This window comes from Pteropus medius, unplaced genomic scaffold (assembly GCF_902729225.1).
Source record: "Pteropus medius unplaced genomic scaffold, Ma_sr-lr_union100, whole genome shotgun sequence".
In the NCBI taxonomy this organism is placed as follows: Eukaryota; Metazoa; Chordata; class Mammalia; order Chiroptera; family Pteropodidae; genus Pteropus; species Pteropus medius.
In genome coordinates, this window is record NW_024346667.1 from 23,021,343 (window position 1) to 23,040,898 (window position 19,556).

Consider the following 19,556-nt stretch of genomic DNA (forward strand, 5'->3'; position numbering starts at 1 on the left):
ATTTAAATTAAAGTAGATTGCAGGTTAAGTGTTTAAAAATTCAGTCAAGTTTTATTAGAAAGGGCAAAACCACTGGGAGTTTAAAAGATGGCTCAAATTAAAGCAAGCATAATTTTTAAAGTATGTATCTTTCTTTAATTTTATGTTTTTGATAACAGCTATCCTAAAAAAATTTAGCACCAATTCTCTTTAATCAAATGAAGTTAATCATATGCAAGTGAATCATTTAGCATGCAAATATAAATATTTGTCTTCAATTGCATGTAAAACCACACATATAGATAATATTCAGATATTGATTATAAAAATGTATGTATAGTATATGTGGTTATAAAAGTCAATAATAGAAATCTATGTACTAGAAAAAGGAGCATTTTAGTGTGTCTTATAGAAATTTTCAAGATTATGAAAGTAGAGAAATAACACAGTGAAGTCCCATACACCCATTAACCAGCTCTAGAACCATCAGTTTTCTGCCATTTCAAAGGTAAATTTTGGTTAGAAACAACTGATTAATTCAAGGGTATGTCTTCATCTATTTACACGTTACAAAGTATTTTGGCGACTATACAGTTTTGTTTGCTGGCATGAATTTACAGAGAGGGGACTTTAAGGTATTTCTCTTCTTCTACTTGTGTTAAAAAGTTATTAGTTTCCCATATTTGAGGAAACATCAGCTGAAGCTAACTTAAGTCCAGTTTTATAATGAGCAGAATGCTCAAATGAATAACAAAAAAAGAGGTACGGATTAACTCAACAATTTGGATAAACAGCTTTATAATATTGCCATTTCTGGGAAAAATCTATCATACTTATATAAGTCGTTTTACTTGAATTTCATAAATAAAAATTTTACCCCAGGATTAATATAGAACAGCACAGACTTCTACATAATAGTGCTTTCCAATTTTATAAAAAAATAGCTCTTACTCAAGATTTCAGTCTGTTTATTCAGTAATGGGCAGTAGAACAATATTAGTCTTCTACTATGAGGGATGGGAGAGGCTTTCATTTATTTGAAAGCTTCGGCTTTGCATTATTGTGACCCATTTATACGTAATCAATAAACTGATTCTGAGCAGTTAATTGACTGTTATAAGATCACACACTCTATGCAATGTAAAGGTTATTAGATTTCATTTAAAAACTGTATATTTTTTCAACACGACTTTAATTTTATAATGTTTACTCACTTTATCCACATCGATTAGAAGCAGCATGTTGGCCAAAGGGGAAGAGGATGCTATAGTTAGGAGTGGAAGCCAAAAATTGTAAAAAGCAGAGTACCTGTCTGGGGCCGCTCAGGGTTGGAAACAAGAGCCCGCTCAACTATACGTATATATCCTTCAGCGTTATGGTTGAGTGTGATTAATATTATATGTGTACTTTAAGATTATAAAAAAAAACAACTAAATTATAGTTAGTATATTCTTTAAGAATTCAGTAAAGATACTGCACTTTTGATAAAACATTCCCTAACATGTTTAAGAATAAAAAAATTTTGGTGCTTTTTCATTTTTTTAGAACATTGACATATAGAAAATTTTATCATGATTTTTTGATGGCACTGGCTAAATTGATTTTTTCAGTCAATGGGTATTGATTGTGTGCCTACTATGTGCTAGACACTGATGTAGGACACGCAGATACAGCACTGAAGTAGACCAAATCACTGCCATCCTGGAGCTTATGTTCCCAGTGGGGCAGACAAGATTTAGATAATAGATCAATGTTGTTTTATTCAGATGTATGTTATGTTGGGCCTGGTAAGAATGGGTGTTGGGCTGCTTTGACTTTGTAGTCAAAAAAAGGAGGTAGCGTTTGAGTTGGGGCAGCTGTGCAAAGATTGCCACAGTGTAAATGGGTCCCAGATGCTTTGTCATGGGAACAGGCTTGGTGTATGAGAAGGCAGGGGCTGTGGCCTAGTAAGGTAAAGTAAGTATAGTAAATAGCGTAGGATCTTGTATTCAAGGACAGGGAGTTTCTATTTTTTCTAAAGGTAGTGGAGGTTAAGAGCAGAGATATGAAAAGATCTGACTTAACATTTGCAAAGATCTGTGTGGAGAATGGACAATAGACATGCAAATGTAGAAGCGGAAGTCTACATTTGTAGACTTGGTTAGAGATAGTTGTGGGATAGTTATGGCTCATACTTGATTTTCACAGGGGAGATGATGAACTTGGTCAGTTTGGAGGATATATTTTGGAAACAGGTGCTGGCAGAAAGATGGGATGTGAAGAAAAGGGAGGCGTCAAGGATGAGGATGCCAAGGTTCTTGGCCTAAACAATTGGGTACTGATTGTAAGAAAGCAGATTTTGAGGGAAGAAATTCAAGATCTGTTTTAGACATTTGGAATGTGAAATGGCCATTACACAGCCAGTGGCTACACTGAGTAGCGTTTAGATGAGTGGATATCATGGTGAGAGATTAGGTCTGGAGCACTGCTGTGGAAGTCATCAGTTCATAGGTTAAATTTGAAATCATAGACTGGATGAGAGTACATGACGCAGAGAAGAGCGCTGCAGGGTTCCCTGGAGATGATAGATAACCTTTAGACGTAAGTGGAGGAATGGCATGGAGGGAGAATCAAAGGAGAAAAAATGACTAATACATTTACGAGAAAAACCTAGAGGCTGAGGACAGGAGTCTAGAGAAGATAATGCTGTCAGGGAAAAGGAGTCATCAATTGCTGCCAAGAAGTAGAATTAAGATAAGGACAGAAAGGATTTAAATAACATTGAGGATGCTGATAACTTTCAGAGCTTTTTCTTTGGAGTTCCAGGGCCAAGTGATGGAGTGGGAAGAGGGTGAGATCATGGGGATAGTGCGCCTAGACAACCCTCAGAGGAGAATTTCTGTCCTGGGAAAAGCAAAGTGTGGATAATAACAAAGCAGAGTCTGTTGCTTAATTTAAGACCAGATATTTTTGGATCCATCGCTTGCGACTATCCTTTTCTGTGAAGAAAAGGTGTGATTCAATCTATGGAAGAAAACTGTGTATAGTGATATATATTCAAGATTTGATGCTATCTCCTAGAGTTAATTGACATTCATTTTGAATGTTTGGAGTAAAGGACTGAGAAGATAAGAATGACCTCCAAGATAGGGTGGTGGTTGCAGAAAGAACAAGGAAAAAGTTTACCCGAGAGAGAGAGTTATTTTCAAGGGAAAGATTAAGAGCATGTAGTGTTTATTAGATTTAGCAAACAGAGGAAAGATACATGTGGGTTGATCCCAGTGTTTCACCAACTGGAGACTAGTAGTAGCCCCATTGACCAAAATGGAGGTACTGTTAAAATGTTCACTTTTATAGCCAACTTGTCCTATGTACTAATTTCTTCATAAGAAGACGTAGTCATTTCATTCTCTCTTTTGCATTCTATATTTTTGGGCTTAATATAATAGGATGCTTCTTAAAGATGCTGTTCATGAGGTGATTTTGAATATTTAAACATTTAAAAAGTTAATTTCCATAACTTTTTCCCTCAGGAATGAATCAGCTGAAACAATTCTTCAAGGTTGTAAAGCCTCCATTTAATCATAGTCATAAAAATACTGAGTTAATAAAAGCTTACTTTTTGTCTGAAATTCCATACCATTAAGTAACATTCTGTTGAGTTGTGAATGACGTTATATAACACATTTTAAATGAATAGGTTTTCCTTTCTAAGCTTTCTTCTAATTTTCTGTTTACCTTGGAGAACATTAATTTGTCCATATCATTACAAAGTATAAAAAAAAATGTACAATTTTGTCCCCTATAAATGTGTCAAAGTTGACATTTAACAAAATGTTTTTTTTCCCCTAGTATCTCTTTATTAGATTTAATTTTATGTTGTTAACCTAGGCACCAAAAATACTTATCTTGAGGCTAATTCATAAGTGATTGTGACAAGCCATATAATCTTCACTTTCTAGACTACATGGCTCATTTATGTTTTTAAACTATTAGTATGTTTTTTCAAGACAGATGTTGAACTCATGACTTTATTTCTTTTACAGGTTAATGTGTGAAACTGTGCGATATGAAAGACATGAAGCAAATGAAGTTTTATACTAGTAGGTGTTTCCTTTCTCTTTGTACGTTGTATAATGCAGCAACTAAATGATTTCGTTAAAGAATCAAAGAAATATTAGTAACAGCTTGCTAAGTCCACATTACCTTACTTTTGCATTAACTTAATTTTTCATAGTTTAGCAATGTGAAACATTTCAGCCTTTTCCTGTCGTAAAATTAACGTTTATAGTTTTTTGCTGATAAGTTCCCATTTATAGCTATGTATCTCTCGTGTGTGATTCATAGATACTATTTCGCATTATGGAGTATTTTGACATGTTTATCATGAAATAAGAAATGGGGTATAGTGTTTTCAACGGAACAAAATATACATTCCCACAACCACACCAAATGAGATGTAAATAAAACAGAAATATCACATTTTAGCTTATGGTTCTTTTAGAAACAGGAAAATTAGCTGCCCACATCTCTTTAGGCACAGTTTCCTTCTTAATATTGTGTAATATTAAAGATGTGTAACATATTCCTTGAAAAAATGAAGACTGATTTTTTTTTTTTAAGAATGTAGTAAACGTACAGTAGGTAAATATTGGTGTAATAAGATACGTAAATTCTGATTTACTAGACATATTATTTGTTAATAATGTGTACCATGACTGAAAATTGTTCTGGTGACCTTCCTTCCTGTTTTTCAAAGCAACTTGCTAAATAATTACTACTTTCTTTGCATATTATAGGGAATAGCTTTCGAAATAAATAAACACAGCTTCTCCCTTAAGGAGTCTATAACCTCTGGAAGGAGATAGAAGGTAGACTAAAAGGAAATCAACAACAACAAAAACTAGCCCAGCAAAACAGCTGAGAGTATAGACATGTACTAAGGAAGTTCAGGGGAAGGCTTGAAGGAACTGAGGAGAGTCTCAGAGATGGGGGTCTTTAAACTATGTCTCAAAAGTGTGTCCAGTGGCCCGGAGAGACTTTGTTGGTAGAAGAAACAGTATGTACAGGGATGGAGGGAGGTGAAGTGGCCTGCCCTGATGTTCTGAACACTGTGGCCAGGTTAATGTGACTGGCATGTGGTGGGTGGGTCAGGATGATGAATCAAGAGAAGAGGCAGGCCTGTGATACTTGCTTGTGAATGTGTTGTTAAAAAATTGATCTAGATTCTTTAGGCAACTGGAAATGAATTTTTTCCCTCCTAAATAACATTTTATTGTGGAAAATTACGAATGTTCACAATATTAGGGACAGCAGTATAACAGACTTTCACACATCCATCATCTAACATTGTCAGTTGGTGGCCAGTTATGTTTCATCACTTACTCCTCCTCTCCTACCTCTGACTGGATTATTTTGAAGTAAATCCAGAAATACCAATTTATTTGTAATTATTTTGATATGTATCTTTATCTTTAAAAGATAGACTTAAAACAAACCATAGTATTATTATCAACTTAAAAAAATAATTCTTTATACATGAAAATATTCAAATGTCTTTGTCTCAAAAATTTTTTTTTTTTTTGCAGTTTATTTATTTGAGTCAGATCTGAATAAGGTCCGTCCATTGTGATATTTTGCTAAATCTCTTTTAATCTATAGCTTGGTGGCCAGTTTTTAAGCAGCAAAATGATGTGGCCGAATACCTTCCGAACTTACTCATCCCGCCAGAGGCAATGTCTGTGCCTGTATGGAAATGTAAAAGGGTGGATTAGATAGAGTGGATGGGCAGGGAGGTCAGTTAGGAGACAGTTGCAGTCATCTGTGGTTGCAAGAGCTTGAACTGAGGCAAAGATGGAAGGAATGGGGAAGTCAAGGGTAGATTTTACAAGAAGATACAGGTGGATGTGACCAAGGATGATTCGTAGGGTGTAACTCATGAAACTTTAGTATCTAGGGGCTGTTTAGCAGGAAATTGTAAATCCATCTGGGGCTTAAAAGAACATATATCCATATATATATATGGATAGTAAATAACCAAGATATATTGATAAGGGAAAGACTAACATCAGGGGCAATTGCCTTTAACATATTTATTGAAGAAATTAAGCTGTAAACAACTTAAAATATTTGTTTCCTTGAAGAACAATTAAAAGCTATGAGTGGAATAGGTATACAGATGTCAGAGTTGGAAATCTCTGATGAATATTATTGAAATTTGTTGAAGCAGTCTATAGAAAGTGTCAACTTTCTATAATTTTGTCTTTCTCTTCTGAAATGTGGTTTTGGTAGTATTGGCGATGATGTAATAATAAACAAGTACTTCCTATGCCCCACATACTCTAATGAAGTACTTTATACGTGCATTAATTTACCTCCTCCTCATAGCTGTCTTGTGAGGTAGATATTATCATCACCTCAGTTTTACACAGGAAGAAACTGAGTCTTCGAGAGGATGACGTACTTGCCTGAGGTCTCACTGCACAAAATGGGACCTGGATTTGAGCCCAGAAACTGTGATTCTGCATCCTTCGCTGTTACCCCACTCACCAGCGTTTTCCAGCTTTTTTCATGCCACTGTAAAAATTAGCACCAATAAAAAATCATAATGCCCGTATGCATATTGGGAGAAGCAGGTCATCTTTCCGTGCTGCTGGCCTTGCCAAGGGTTGTGATGGTGGCAACAGAAACTCACTAGCAGTTCTGCCTACATTATCCTGACTCCCTAACATTATTTATTATTTATTTAAGTTGAAGTTAGATTACAGTATCTTTAAATATACCTGCTTTTTTTAAACTAAGTTTGGACAGTGAGTGCGAGCCAAGTTGATCATTACAAAGCCATGTTTTCGATAATCCTAAATTGAATGCACTTAGACTAGAATTTCTAGCAAGAGTTGATTGTAGCAGTTGCTCATTTTTGACTAGTTAGAATTAGGTGGTATGTTATTAAGAAATGAAAAGTCTGTGAATATTCAGTGGATAATGACTTCTTAAGACCAAAAATTCACCCAGAGACTAATTGTAGATTCATTTAATCAGATGCCTAGTATTTGGCCAGTCTTGTGATGAGGGTAATTGAAGCGTTTTCTTCTGTGATCCTTGAACAAACATGTTTCTGCTCTTACCGATTTGTGTAGGTGTAGTTTTGAAAATTAAAGAGCCCTTGTATTTGTGGTGTACGTAAATCTGTGGTAGCTTAATGACACCACTCCTCTTTGGGGGCCCGCTGTTATTACCACGTGGGGGAAGTGACTTGTCTGTTCGTGTTTTCCCTTGAGTGTAAAGCGCACAGTGTCATCAGGATATCAAAGACTTCCAGACTTTGGTTTTATGGACAAGACATGAGTATTCATTTTCCTTATTATCTCCGTGTGCCGGTGACTTCTAAGTCTATGGGTTTTTAAAAATAATTTCACCGGGTAAATATAATGCTCTTTTAATCTACCTCTGTACCTCATTTTTCTCATCTATAAAATGGAAACAATAATAATAGTACAAGTTTTTAGTGTTGGTGTGAGGATAAGATGCAATATTATGTATAAAGAACTCAGAGAAGTTCATACATAGTAAGTGCACAAAAATCTTAGCTGCTAGCATCGTTGTCATTATCATCATTTTTTTGATAATTCATATTTTGTCTTTCAATTTTTTTACTGCTTTAAACTTTTGTTAGGAAGGAATTAACGATAGCAATGCTCTAACTCCCACGGTGTTATTGTTTTAACATAGATGAACAGGATGACAAAAATGTTGCTTTAAATTGTATTGAGATTTGGGGAGAGTTGCAGTTCTGATAAAATTGAATTTCTAAAAATTTAGAATTGCCCATTAGAATCTAGTTGTATTCGTTTGCACCAAAAGGTTAGATAGAATTGGTACAACTTTACCCAATGGACAAGACTATCAGGTAATTTCCGGCTTTCTTTCATTTGTTATCTATTATATTATATAAGCTATTTTGCTGGCTTGGGAATACCAAGATGGTAATATAAATTCCTAACCCGAGGGACTTTAATTTAGAGATATCTTTCTTGAAGAATTTACTCTGAGATGAGAAAAAACAAGGTGTCCTTTTAGCTTTAGTTTTTCTTTAATGGCTAAGCATCTTCACTGTTGCATTTCAATGCATAGTTACATATAAAGTGCTGAAAACCTTCAGATTGGAAAAATCGACCATTAAAGAATTTTTTTGAAATGTGTAGATACACACACGTACCCACACTCTAAATACGTGTAACTCTTCCTCAGTGCCCATTTTCTACATGTCTGACTAAATGCTTGGTTTTCTAAAGTGTCTTCTTAAGGAGTTTTTTAAGGGATTTATCTCTCTTTATTGCAGGAGAGGAAATTGTTTCTCCATGAAAAAAAAAAAAAAACTGCATTGAGGCCAGTTGAGCCTTTTAAAGCATTTTCATTGAAATCTGTAAATGTGCAATTTAGAACGTCAAGCCTCAGCTGTACTCTCTCATTGCTATCTCAGTCTTTCCATTTGTCGACTTGGTTTCCTGTCGGAGGGCAGCTTTCCCAAGTCGCTTCTCTGCAAGGCCACCAGCCCACTACTGTCCCCTTCATGCTCTCCTGCTCCCTTACCAGCCAACTTTGCCCCAAGCTTTGCTTTCTGTTCACAATCCCCAGTTTATCTGCAGCTGTATTTGCGTCCTTGTCCCTCCAGGAGGAAAAGGTCCTTTTCCCTGCACAGTGCAGCTTTTCCTGTTCTCACCTGTGTTGTCAACCTCTGCTCCCGTCCCCTTTCTTACAGGCTGTAGGTGTGCCAGTGTCTTCCCTGCTTAAGGAACTTCTCGTTTGAGTCTTTGGCCCATATCCGGTTATTGTCCTGCTCTTTCCTGCTGGACGTGGCCAAGCCTTTATTTTGTATTACAGTCTTGTTCTGAAGTGATTTCAAACCCACATTTACTACCTATGTTGCTTTAGTTCTTTTTTTTCTTTTTAGAAACAAAATACTTCAAATCTCCTTTCCTTTCTTCCCCAGCAAGCTGTATCCACTATTTTAAAGTATCCTCCTCATCCTCGTTTCCATGATTTTTACTATACTTGTATGTGTGTATAAAGAAAACGGCGAAACGATTGTGTGCCACTGATCATACAAATATAAAAGTACATATTTTGTCTTTGAGCTTATCTCTTAGAAACCCCAGCAGAGGAGCAGAAATAAATAAATAAGATTATTAATTTTTTGATAAATCCAGTAGCAGAAGTAATGTAATGTGTGGAAAAGATTAAAATTATTACGTAATTGAAAAGCCATCTCCAAATTGGAAGATGGCCCTTGTTAGAAGTTCCTTTTTTAAGCAGTGGAACACTTTGTTCATAGGAAATTCTACTCAGCTCAGTAGCAGTTACTATTATGGTGGAAAGAGGTTGGACCGCACGAAGTCTCAAGGGGCTTGAGAAACCTCTGATCTTGAACTAACTGCTGGACTCCCATGAAAGCATTGCGGATAATTCGATGTAAATATATGTAACGTTATTTTCACTTTGGTTTTTGGCATAATCACGTCATTGAGAGTACAAGTCTAAGCTGGTCAGAAGAGTGTATCACACATTAATGGTACAGGTGAGCAAAAATGCGGCCCTGAACTTCAGCAGAGGCCTCCCATTAAGACAGGCTTTGAGCAGAGCCAGCAGAATGCGATGCAGATCATGGAGAGGGAGACACGTAGGAAGACTTCTTGTTTTCTGGTTTTATCCTTTGGTTGGATGATGTTGCTGAAACAGTAGATACCAGAAAAGAAAGAGGTATTTCTCTGGCTTTGGTCGCTGTGGCAGGCTCTCTGGAATTCCTTGCTAGTTGTCTCCACTTAGTTATTGGAACTTTTGTTAGCCTTCGTTTTATGTCTCTTTCTGATTTTTTCAGCTCAGGTTTTGTGGGGCCAATAGCCCCAGGGTGATAAGAATTCTGCCTCTATTTCTCTGAGATGGCCACCGGCTTCCCACAGGTCTGTGTGGTAGTACATGTGGCCTCAGCTGGACCTGACCCCTCTGTGACTCTGCGTTGCCCCCGCTCCCTGGGTGGTCTTCCCCACTTTGATTTCTGGACCTTCCGCCGGTGCTTGTGTCACCCATTCTCATTTACCACATGGTTACCAACCCTTTTTGCTTCCCCATGTTTAATGCCCCTGTTAATGTCGCCAGTTGTAAAGGTGCCCCTTCTGGCCTGTGCGCAAAGGCCACGTTGCACTTGGCCTGCTGATGTCGGAGGAATCCCATTCTGTCCAGTGCCCTCCCATGCAAGGACAGACTCGTCAGGGTGAACTCGGAAAGCACTAACTGCTGCTCCCAGACTGTTTGGATTTTGCATGGGCACCATTCTTTCGCTTTCTGTTTTGTCCACCCCCTGTCCCCCGCAAAACGCAGGAAGACTTAGGTGTCCGCGATCGCCGTTGGCAGGAGGCGCATTTTGAGCTGAATGTTATACTAGCTTAATAATAGGCTTTGCCCACAGCCATCTCCCACTGCACTGCTGCTCCCACTTCATAACAAATCTTCTCTTCCTTCTCAGTCCCCCTTGTTTTCGTTCCATAAATAGCCTTTTTTGATTGATTGGGCTCCACTTCATTGTATTAACAGCTGAATAAAGTAGCTTTTTTCACATTACTTTTTTGCCCTCTAATAATTGTCTTTGTTGATTTAATTAGTTTTCTTTTTCTTTTGATTTATTAGCTTATTCTTTCAACCCCCTTTCAACTTCAATTTGGTCATTTGTATTAGTTTACTGCTTTATAAATAGACAATGTGGAGCAGCGCACACAGCTCTCATGTGGGGACATCGCCACCTTGTGGACTTCTAGGATATTGCTGTGGAAATTCTTTAAGCCTGGCTTCAATTTTCCAGTTACTGGTGAATTGTAACTAACACCTTTGACTTTCAGACACTTTAATACCATATCTATTCAATTATTATTTCATTCATTTAAGAAAATACCTACGTACCAATCACACATTACGTAGTGTGTATATTGGGGGTACCGATGAGTTACAGGAGTTTCAAAGCTAATGGTGGAAGACGCGTAATAATAATTCTGAGACTGGCACCTGATTAAGGTGAACCTTATACAGAGTGCGCTGGGAACCCAAGAGGAAAATGACTCACTTTATTTGGAAGATACTAAAACATTTCCCAGAGGAAGTGGTAGTTAACTTGGAATTCAAAGGAGGAGTAAGAAGTTTACTAGACACAAGGTACTATTTAGAAGCTGGAACAGCAGGTTTGTTCAAAGGCCCTGATTCCTAGGTGGGAAAAAAGTGTAGTCTAGCTGAACAGGGTGAAGTTTGCAGCATAGGGAATGTTGGGGATTGGAGCAGAAAAGAAAGTTGTAGATTGGCCCATCCAACGATGGTTGTAAGAGAGGGAAAGAACTAGTACATTTTATGTACTTGTTATGCAAGGCACTCCATATTACTATCGGATTAAATCAAAGTATTGTTGTGAAGAAGGTATTGACATCCCCATTTTACAGTCGAGGAGCCAGAAACTCAGAATTGAACGTCACCAGGGTCACATGGCAGGTATGAAAGAATATGTTCTAAATCCATGGCTCTCTACATGGCAAAATATTGCTTCCCTCATGTGCTAAATAAGCCAAGGGGTTTGGACTTCCTTCAGAAGTTAAGGATCCGTGAGTTATAAGCAGAAGCATGTCATGGTCTGATTTACCTGAGCAAATGCTAACTGAAGTAGTGCCCGGTTTCTACTTAGATGTAGCACACAGTTCCTGCCTAAAAGGAAGTTCAGTGTCATAAAGTAGAGTAAAACAAGATGGGATAAGTATTTTAGAGTCTAGAAAACAGTGAGTGAGATTTTATTAGAGAAGTAGAGCTTGAGCCATTCCTGTAAGGTACAATGTGATTTAGAAGCCGGAGAGAGGCAAGCATCTGGGGCAGATTGACAGCGAGGGGAAGGGACAGATAGGACAGCAGCCAGTCAGTAGCGGTGGGTTTGTGTTGAGAAGTAGGAGGACATAAGGTGGGAAAAAGATAGGATGAGATGATATATTTTCCTCGTCATTCTAAGTCTAAACCTGCCATTCCGTTTCAGACTTGGGATAATGGGCCATAGGGACAATTAATTTCTGATTCTTTCAGAGTCCTATCTGATTATACTGGAAGGTGAATCGATCATTTTTTGCTGGTCTGTTTATATTTTGTCTGCTTGTTTTGTTTGGCTTTATTCATTTCCTCCCTGTCAGGTGGGTGGGGGGGCGGGAAGGACCACTCAGTGTGCTTTGTCATATGTCTAGGCTTTAATGGCTCTTTTGTTGCTTGTAGAGTGGGATGTATTGGATTCAAATAAATCGTTCTTAGCTCGGTCTCAGAATTTTAGGTGTTTTCCAAGTGTTCGTTTTGGCTGATCAAAGAGACTTGTAGAGTACTACTTTGCTATATGTACTTCTTTAATCATTAGGTGTCTCTTTTCTACCTAATTCTGGTGGTGTTAAGGCTAAGGTTATTTGGAAATGCTCAGTCAGAGTTTTTCCAAGGTTCAGCTTTTGTCATTTCAACAACTGTTGAAGGGACTTCTCAGCTCGTAGTTTTAAAAACACAAAACAATTATTTGAGAAAAATTAAAGTAACACTGACGAATAAAATACATGCATAGATAGTGATAGAGTTGTAGTCTTTTTTTTTTTTTCCTCTGCCATTTGTTCTCGTTTGGGGCTTAGTATTGAGACAATTTTCTGAATGTTTTCAAATGCGATAAGTCCATGCATAAGAATCACCTGGGCTATTTGTTTAAAGGGTATTGTGTTGGGTCTCCCACCTAATGATCAGAAGCTGGGGCATTGGATGGGATGGGTAGATCCTGAGAACATTCATTTTTAATTATGTCCCAGGTAATTCATATACAAATTAAAGCTCGAGAACCACTGGGCAGAATCATATCTCAGCATTAGTTCTAGATAATGGTGATGATGCTGATGCTGATGCTGATGCTGATGATGATGATGATGATGATAATGTCAGTCTTTTGTTAGCCAGTTTCATTGCCAGTGTCTGTCTGCAAACAAGATCTCGGATTAATTTTGCTTACCTTTAAGTGTAGAAAAGTTTACTGCTGCTGCTAAGGATTGTTCTTAGAACTTCTTTTTCATCTTTTCTTAAAAAAAAAAAAGCAACAAAAACCAAACAATCATTACTTTGCACATATAAAACTGCTATAAAACCTCTCAAATAACAGCTGCGCTGTGGGGAGGGAGTATTTATGGACCTGGAAGGGTGGGGGCTGGGCCCTATATTGAAATACTGTCTGCCCGAGGCATAATTGAAAGTTAAGAAAAGTGATCAGATTAGTATGATGATTTCTAATAAAGCGAGGAGAATTTTCTGGATGATTAAGACTAAGTAAAAGATTTTACTTAGGGAATTTTCAGAACAGAAACCAGCATGAGTTCTGTGGGGAATGGGTGGGACGAGAGGAGGGGAGGAGGGTTCTTTAGTTTACAGCTATTTCCAGAATGTCTTTAAAATAAGATTTATTGTTTTTCTACTGTTAGTTCTCATTAGCTTACTTTTGTAATACCTGAATCTTTAAAAGAGACAACTCAATAACACAGAAATTGCGATCTTATTTGTCGTGGTGTGTAGTAAATGTCCACTAAATTCAATAAATGTTTATTGATTGAATGATCATTCTCTGCAAATGCCTGTGCTAGCAAATGTAGCTCTTATGAGTTAATTTTGATTATTTTTGGAAATGGTAGAAAAACAGTCATCTATTAAGTAAACAAAATTATAATAAATGGGAGATATTGAGAGAATGAGTTTCTTATCTTTACTTAAAATGTTTAGATTTACTTAAAATCTCTAGATTTACTTAAAATCTCTAGATTTTCCTGATATGAAGAGTCACCCCTAATTACAGGGTAATCAGTGAGTATTCAGGGTGCCAGAGTATTTGCTGTCACAGTATTTTTATCAACTTTAGATCATAGGTATTTTATGATCAGTGCCAGGAAAGCCAAATTTACAAGCCTTGCATTTATTTTGTTCATAGTAATTTTGCCTTCAAAAGGGGCAGATATGGAATGACTAAAAAGCCGGCGTACATTTATTATAGCCTCTATGTCACAGTTAATTTAGACCATGGTAACATTTATTGTACTTTTTAACATAATAAAAAAACTATAGAATAATTATTTGCATTTAGTGAGCATTGTTCATTTAATCCTTGCAGTGGCTCTAGTAATTTTCCCAAAACTACATATTTAGTGAGTGGTAATCTACCTTAATTTGCTAGTTTTCTAGATTTCATTTCCCAGACCAACTTTTCGGTGATAAAGGGGCCATTGTAAGAGCAGATTGAAATAGGTTTATAAAATAATTCCTTTTTTTCTTCTTTTCAGTGTTTTATTACTTGTTATTTAAAAATAATTTAAACTATTCTTGCATCTGGCAGAACACATTTTTTCTTGACATAAGTTTGAAAGACTTAGCATTTTCATTTGAGAAATCATTTTACTTTTATGGTTTTGTTGGAATTGAACTCTGACACTATTTTCTTGGGGTGTTGCTGTTGAGGACTACGTAGTTGGGAAACTGGTTGAGGATGGACTTGGGAGGAACAGTGATCAACTGCTGATGTGCTTAGGAAGCAAATAACAAAATGAAAATAATTAGGTGATAGTGATTGGCGTTTTAAATAAATAACTTAGTTATTTAGTATTGTAAGTAGAATTCAGTGTCCTTTAAAAATTTTTGGAATCCATTCACCACCACTCCTCCCCCCACCTCAAAAAAAAAAAAAAAAAGGGATTTCGCAGAGGTTGTCAACGCTCGCATGTGATTCACTGGGCTCTGAGGGGGGTGTAGTGTGTAGTGTGTAGCTCTCATGTTGTGCTCTTAAAAGAAGTGTAGTGTGCTCTGTCCTTCTTCTCAACCCCTTCCGCTAGCTGGAACGTGGATACGGTGGTGAGTTGTGGAGCTGCCACCTTAGAATGAGATGGAAGCCACGAGTTGGAGATGACAGAGCCACACAGTGGAAGAACCAGGCTCTCTGTTCCACGGAGCCCGCATATCAGCCTGGGGATCCCGGTGCTCAGGCTGCCATGCTTGCGAGAGAGAAAGGGACTTCCTCCTTGTTAAGCCATTGCTGTTTAGCTTTATTTTGCTTTGTTTCAATAGTAGCTGAGCCTGTATGCTAAGTAATAAATGTGATAGACTTGACTTTATAAAATAAAATGACTTACACATGGCCAAAAGCACAGTAAACAAAGTCAAAGCATAAACAATGAACTGGGGTAGAAGATATTCATAGCTCATGCTTTCAAAAGGATAATTTTTATAAAGTTAAGATAGATAAGAAAAAAAAGATAAAAAGATAAGAAAAGATAAGATAAGAAAAAAAAATCCCACAATTTAATAGAAAATCTGCTAAAGGTTATGAACTGATTTCACAGAAAAAAAAATAGATATGGCTCATGAAAATAAGAAAAAAGGTGCTCTTCTAATAATGAGAAAAATGAAAAATAAAATTACATTAAGACATTGTTTTCATCAAGCAGATTGGCAGAAACCCTGAAGTCTAATTGAAGGCTTCAGTGATAGAAAGCCTTGAGCTCCCCCGTGGCTTGCCCCTCACCCACTCCGCTCAGCCACAGAACACTGGCCGCCTTGCTAGGCAGTATGTTCTGTGGCCTTTGCACTTACACTTGAGATCCTCTCTGCCTTTTGCCTGCAGTGCTGGTCCCTTAGGGATCCACTTCACTAACTGATCTTTTTTGCTCAAATATGTTCTTCTCAAGGAGACGTTTCCTGACCACCCATTTAAAACTGTGGCACCCCAAACCTGTTTTCCTTACTCAAAACTATTTTTTCTTCTCTAGAGCACTGATTTCTAATTTTCTAATGTATTTATTTTTGTTTATTATCTGTATTGTCCCACCAGAATATAAGCTCCATGAGGATGGGGATCTTTTTTTGTTGCTGATCTCTGAAGTATCCTAAGCACTTAGAACAGCCCTCATCATAAAATAGTTGAACATTTGTTAAATAAATGTGACAAAGTATATTAATAAGGATGTGGAGAAGCAAGTAAATAAACAAGTTGCCGACCACTTGTGGAGGATGATTTGACAATATTTCTCAGAATCACAGTGTCTGTACCTTTTGGCCCAACAGTTGCATTTCTGGTTACTTGTTACAGTTCCTACCATAGATACAAGATTACTCATTGCAATTTTTATTTACTTTTTAAAAAAAATAATTGCATATGATTAAAAACAACTGAAATGACTTGGGATGCTGAAGTCAAACATGGCACATCCGTAAGATATCAATCTGATAAAAAAGATCTCTAAGATTTAGCACAAAAGAAAGAACACTGTAGAGTGTACTGTATTTTCTATAAAAAGAAAGACAATGGCGGAGGGAATAAGAATATGTGTTCATTTTTGTGTGCATATGCATAAAGGAATTCTGAAAGAACATCCAAGTGTGGTAGAGGCATGTGGGAGCTTGGTTGACAGGGGAAAGAGTTGGAAAGACCAAGTTTTACTGTTTATTTCTATATTTTTTTGTTTTATGAAGCAACAGAAAGTATTGTCAGTTCAAAAAACTAAACTAAAAAATAAAATGTGGATTGGTATCCCCATCCTCATGCAGCTTATATGTCTAAGGAGCATTTAAAATATTTAAATATACTGACAAATATCTTTAGTTTATGTAAGGGATAAAAATAATTTAAAAGAAATAATTCCGATAGTTGAAAATACTATTTTTATGGACGTGTTTTATGCTATTTCATTGTTCTTCATGATTCTGAAAGTAACACGGTCACTACACTTTATGCTGTATATGTTTTGATTGATTCAATTATCTTTTCTTTTCAGTCCTGATGATATTGGGACCTGCTGGTATATCCTCCTCTCTGGTTCCGTGTTCATTAAGGAATCCATGTTTCTTCCAAGAAGCAGGTATCGTATAGACATTCTGTAATAGATTATCCTTTTGCAGAATTGAGTTCTTTTGTGGAACTCAATTGAGTTCTTTACTTTTCCTATTTCCTGTTCCACTGACACAAAGCCCAGGCAGTAGCTTGGGGTGTTAATACATAAATGTTTAAGAAAGGACTGTTTTATGTCGTAAACACTGTTTCAATCTTTTTAACAAAAGGCAGGAATAAAAGGCATGCTGATGACATGTCCATTTGTTACAGGAACATGTCAGGCTAATTTAGGACACGTTTGTTCACAGGAATAAAATCTGCTTCTATAAGAAGCAGTCTCATAAACATCTAAAGAGAGGAAAAGAAAGTTCATTGAGACCACATGGGACTAGAAATTTGACTTTTCTGCCTCTCAGGACCATATGGTCTCTCATTTTTGCATCTGTTTGTGGACTGGCTTCCTGCTCTCTAAGGCTATTAATGTTTTTCTCCCTGTGACTTTGGCTTGTGTGTGCCAACTGTTGATTTATGACCTTATGTCCCTAATGATTACACCATTTGACTCTAGTGCCTGTGTCTTTTCTTTGGATTCTTTAGGCTGCAATCTGATTGGCTGGGCTCAGGGCTGATGTGTGCTTAGTTCCAACCAGCTCTGGCCAGAGAGGTTCAGGACTCATCTATCTGTTCATGGGGCTGCCCATGTTCAGGTTCCCTGACTGAGGGCGTCCGCTACTAAGTTTCAGTAGTTGTTTTTTCCCCAATTGTGTTATTTTTCACAATTAAATATTTTTATTTTGACTAAAAGTTTTTAAAAATTTAACTGATGAAATGTCTTTATTTAAAATCACTGAATAAATATTTTATTTGAATTGACTAAATTTATTAAAGAGTGGTGTTTACCACCTCACTCCTCACCTTCTATAACCTAACTCTCTTAGAAACTTATTAAAATACAGTCTTGATGAATAATTTTGAGTACGTCAGGGACCTGTTAAGAATCTATTTTAAAGATGTGAATAAATTTTTATAAAAAGTCACAGAGTCAGTGAGACTGGGACAGGGCATCGATATCAGCCTGGGTGTGGTGATAAAGGAATCGAGATGGCCCCTGGTGGCCAGAGTGCCAGGGGCACGTTGCAGCCAATGAAAAACAACCCTCAGTGCAGTGCTCATGCCTGTTTGCCCTTCTGCTTCTCCGAGGTCGTTTTGGCAGGCATAAGTCTCTTTGGAAAATGATGCCAGGAGGGAGGGCTGATCTATTTATTGCCTGTTTGTTGTTCTTATAGATAGTAGTGATAGTTATAGTAATAGCGTTGATGGTGGCAGTAGTAGTAATAGAAGTAGTAATAGTTGTTGTAATAACATGATGATGGTGGACAAATAGCTAAGTCTTTGATAGTGCTTTCCGCTTGCCAGGAACCATTTCAGATGCTTTATATGTGTTGAATTATTTAATTCCACACAGCTTTCCTTTGAGATAGGTACAGTTTTTACCTGCATTTTATGACTGAGGAAACTCTGGCAGTATAGGATGGTGGGTAGGATTCTGCTTAAGAAGCTTGAAATGAGAACCAGCTCCTAGAATTCCACAATTCTGTTTCCCAGGGGTATATAGAATAACAACCAACACTCTTTCACTTCTTCAATCAAGAACCTACTATTTGCTTCATTTTTGGAAACTGTCTAATTCTATTTCTGAACTTGGAAGAAGGTGTAGGTAAAAATATTTAAGCATTGGCATATTTTAAAAATTACATGTAATGTAAAAAGTAATAATTATTACATAAATTATCACAGATATAAAGGAAAAGAAAAACATCACTTAAAACTCTCATCCAAGATAATCATTCTTTAATAGTTCAGTGTTTTTCCATCTACATGTATGTGTTTCTCATACTTAAAAGCATACTTTATAAACAATTTAATGTCTTATTTTAATTAAACAACATGTATATGCATTGCCTCATAATATTAAAAATTCTATAAAAGCTTACTCTTTGTAGATCTTAATGTCTGTTCAATGTTTAGTTATATTAACTTTCTACAATTTGATCAATAATTGAAAAGGGTAAATTTTTGATAATTTTTATTATAAATAGTGCTATAATGAATGTGCTTTGAAATTTATATGTGTTAAAGAGAACAGAGGCTAGCGACTTCATCACTGTCTTGATGCAAGGTCTGTTGTGCAAACACAATCTACAGACCGAGGTCCGATAATGGCGAAGGAGCCTGCGAGGTCTTGCTTGATGACCAGCCGTCATCAAACTAGTCAAGTAACAGCTTGTTCCAACTCACGGAAAGGGAACCTACTGTTCAGAAAACTGCCGTTCGAGAAGAAGAAGAAAGAGGACTTGCAGTTCAGGCCTATTTCATGAACACATTGGGCTCTATGTCTAATTATTTTAAAAGATGACATAAGTTACTCTTTCTGTGGCTGGCTGTCAAATACTTGCAAGTCAGTACTTTAATGGGATGAAGGGAGGAATGGTGTTCGAGACTGAATGACAAGCTGGTGCTATATATAGGTTATTCCTTCATGTTGCACCTGGTGACATTTGCCCTGTCCAAGTTGTTTGTTTCCTTTGGAGATGTTGCCTTAGGAATAGTACTGAGGTTGTTTTAGTAAGAAAGAGTCTCTCCTGGTACTGTGCCAAATGTTGACATTAGTGAGTCATGTATATTTCTCTCCCCA

General features: G+C 36.9%; 1 protein-coding gene across 8 annotated transcripts in view; it reads left to right on the forward strand.

Moving 5' to 3' along the window:
* The window catches only part of RAPGEF2 (Rap guanine nucleotide exchange factor 2), a 209,779-nt gene that overhangs the window by 65,332 nt on the left and 124,891 nt on the right, over window positions 1-19,556 (forward strand). For all 8 annotated transcript variants that reach the window (XM_039876263.1, XM_039876266.1, XM_039876269.1 and 5 more), the window contains exons 3-4: window positions 4,005-4,061; window positions 16,806-16,889. In XM_039876263.1, the coding sequence (XP_039732197.1) occupies window positions 4,005-4,061; window positions 16,806-16,889 (141 nt within the window). The remainder of the gene's footprint in view (window positions 1-4,004; window positions 4,062-16,805; window positions 16,890-19,556) is intronic.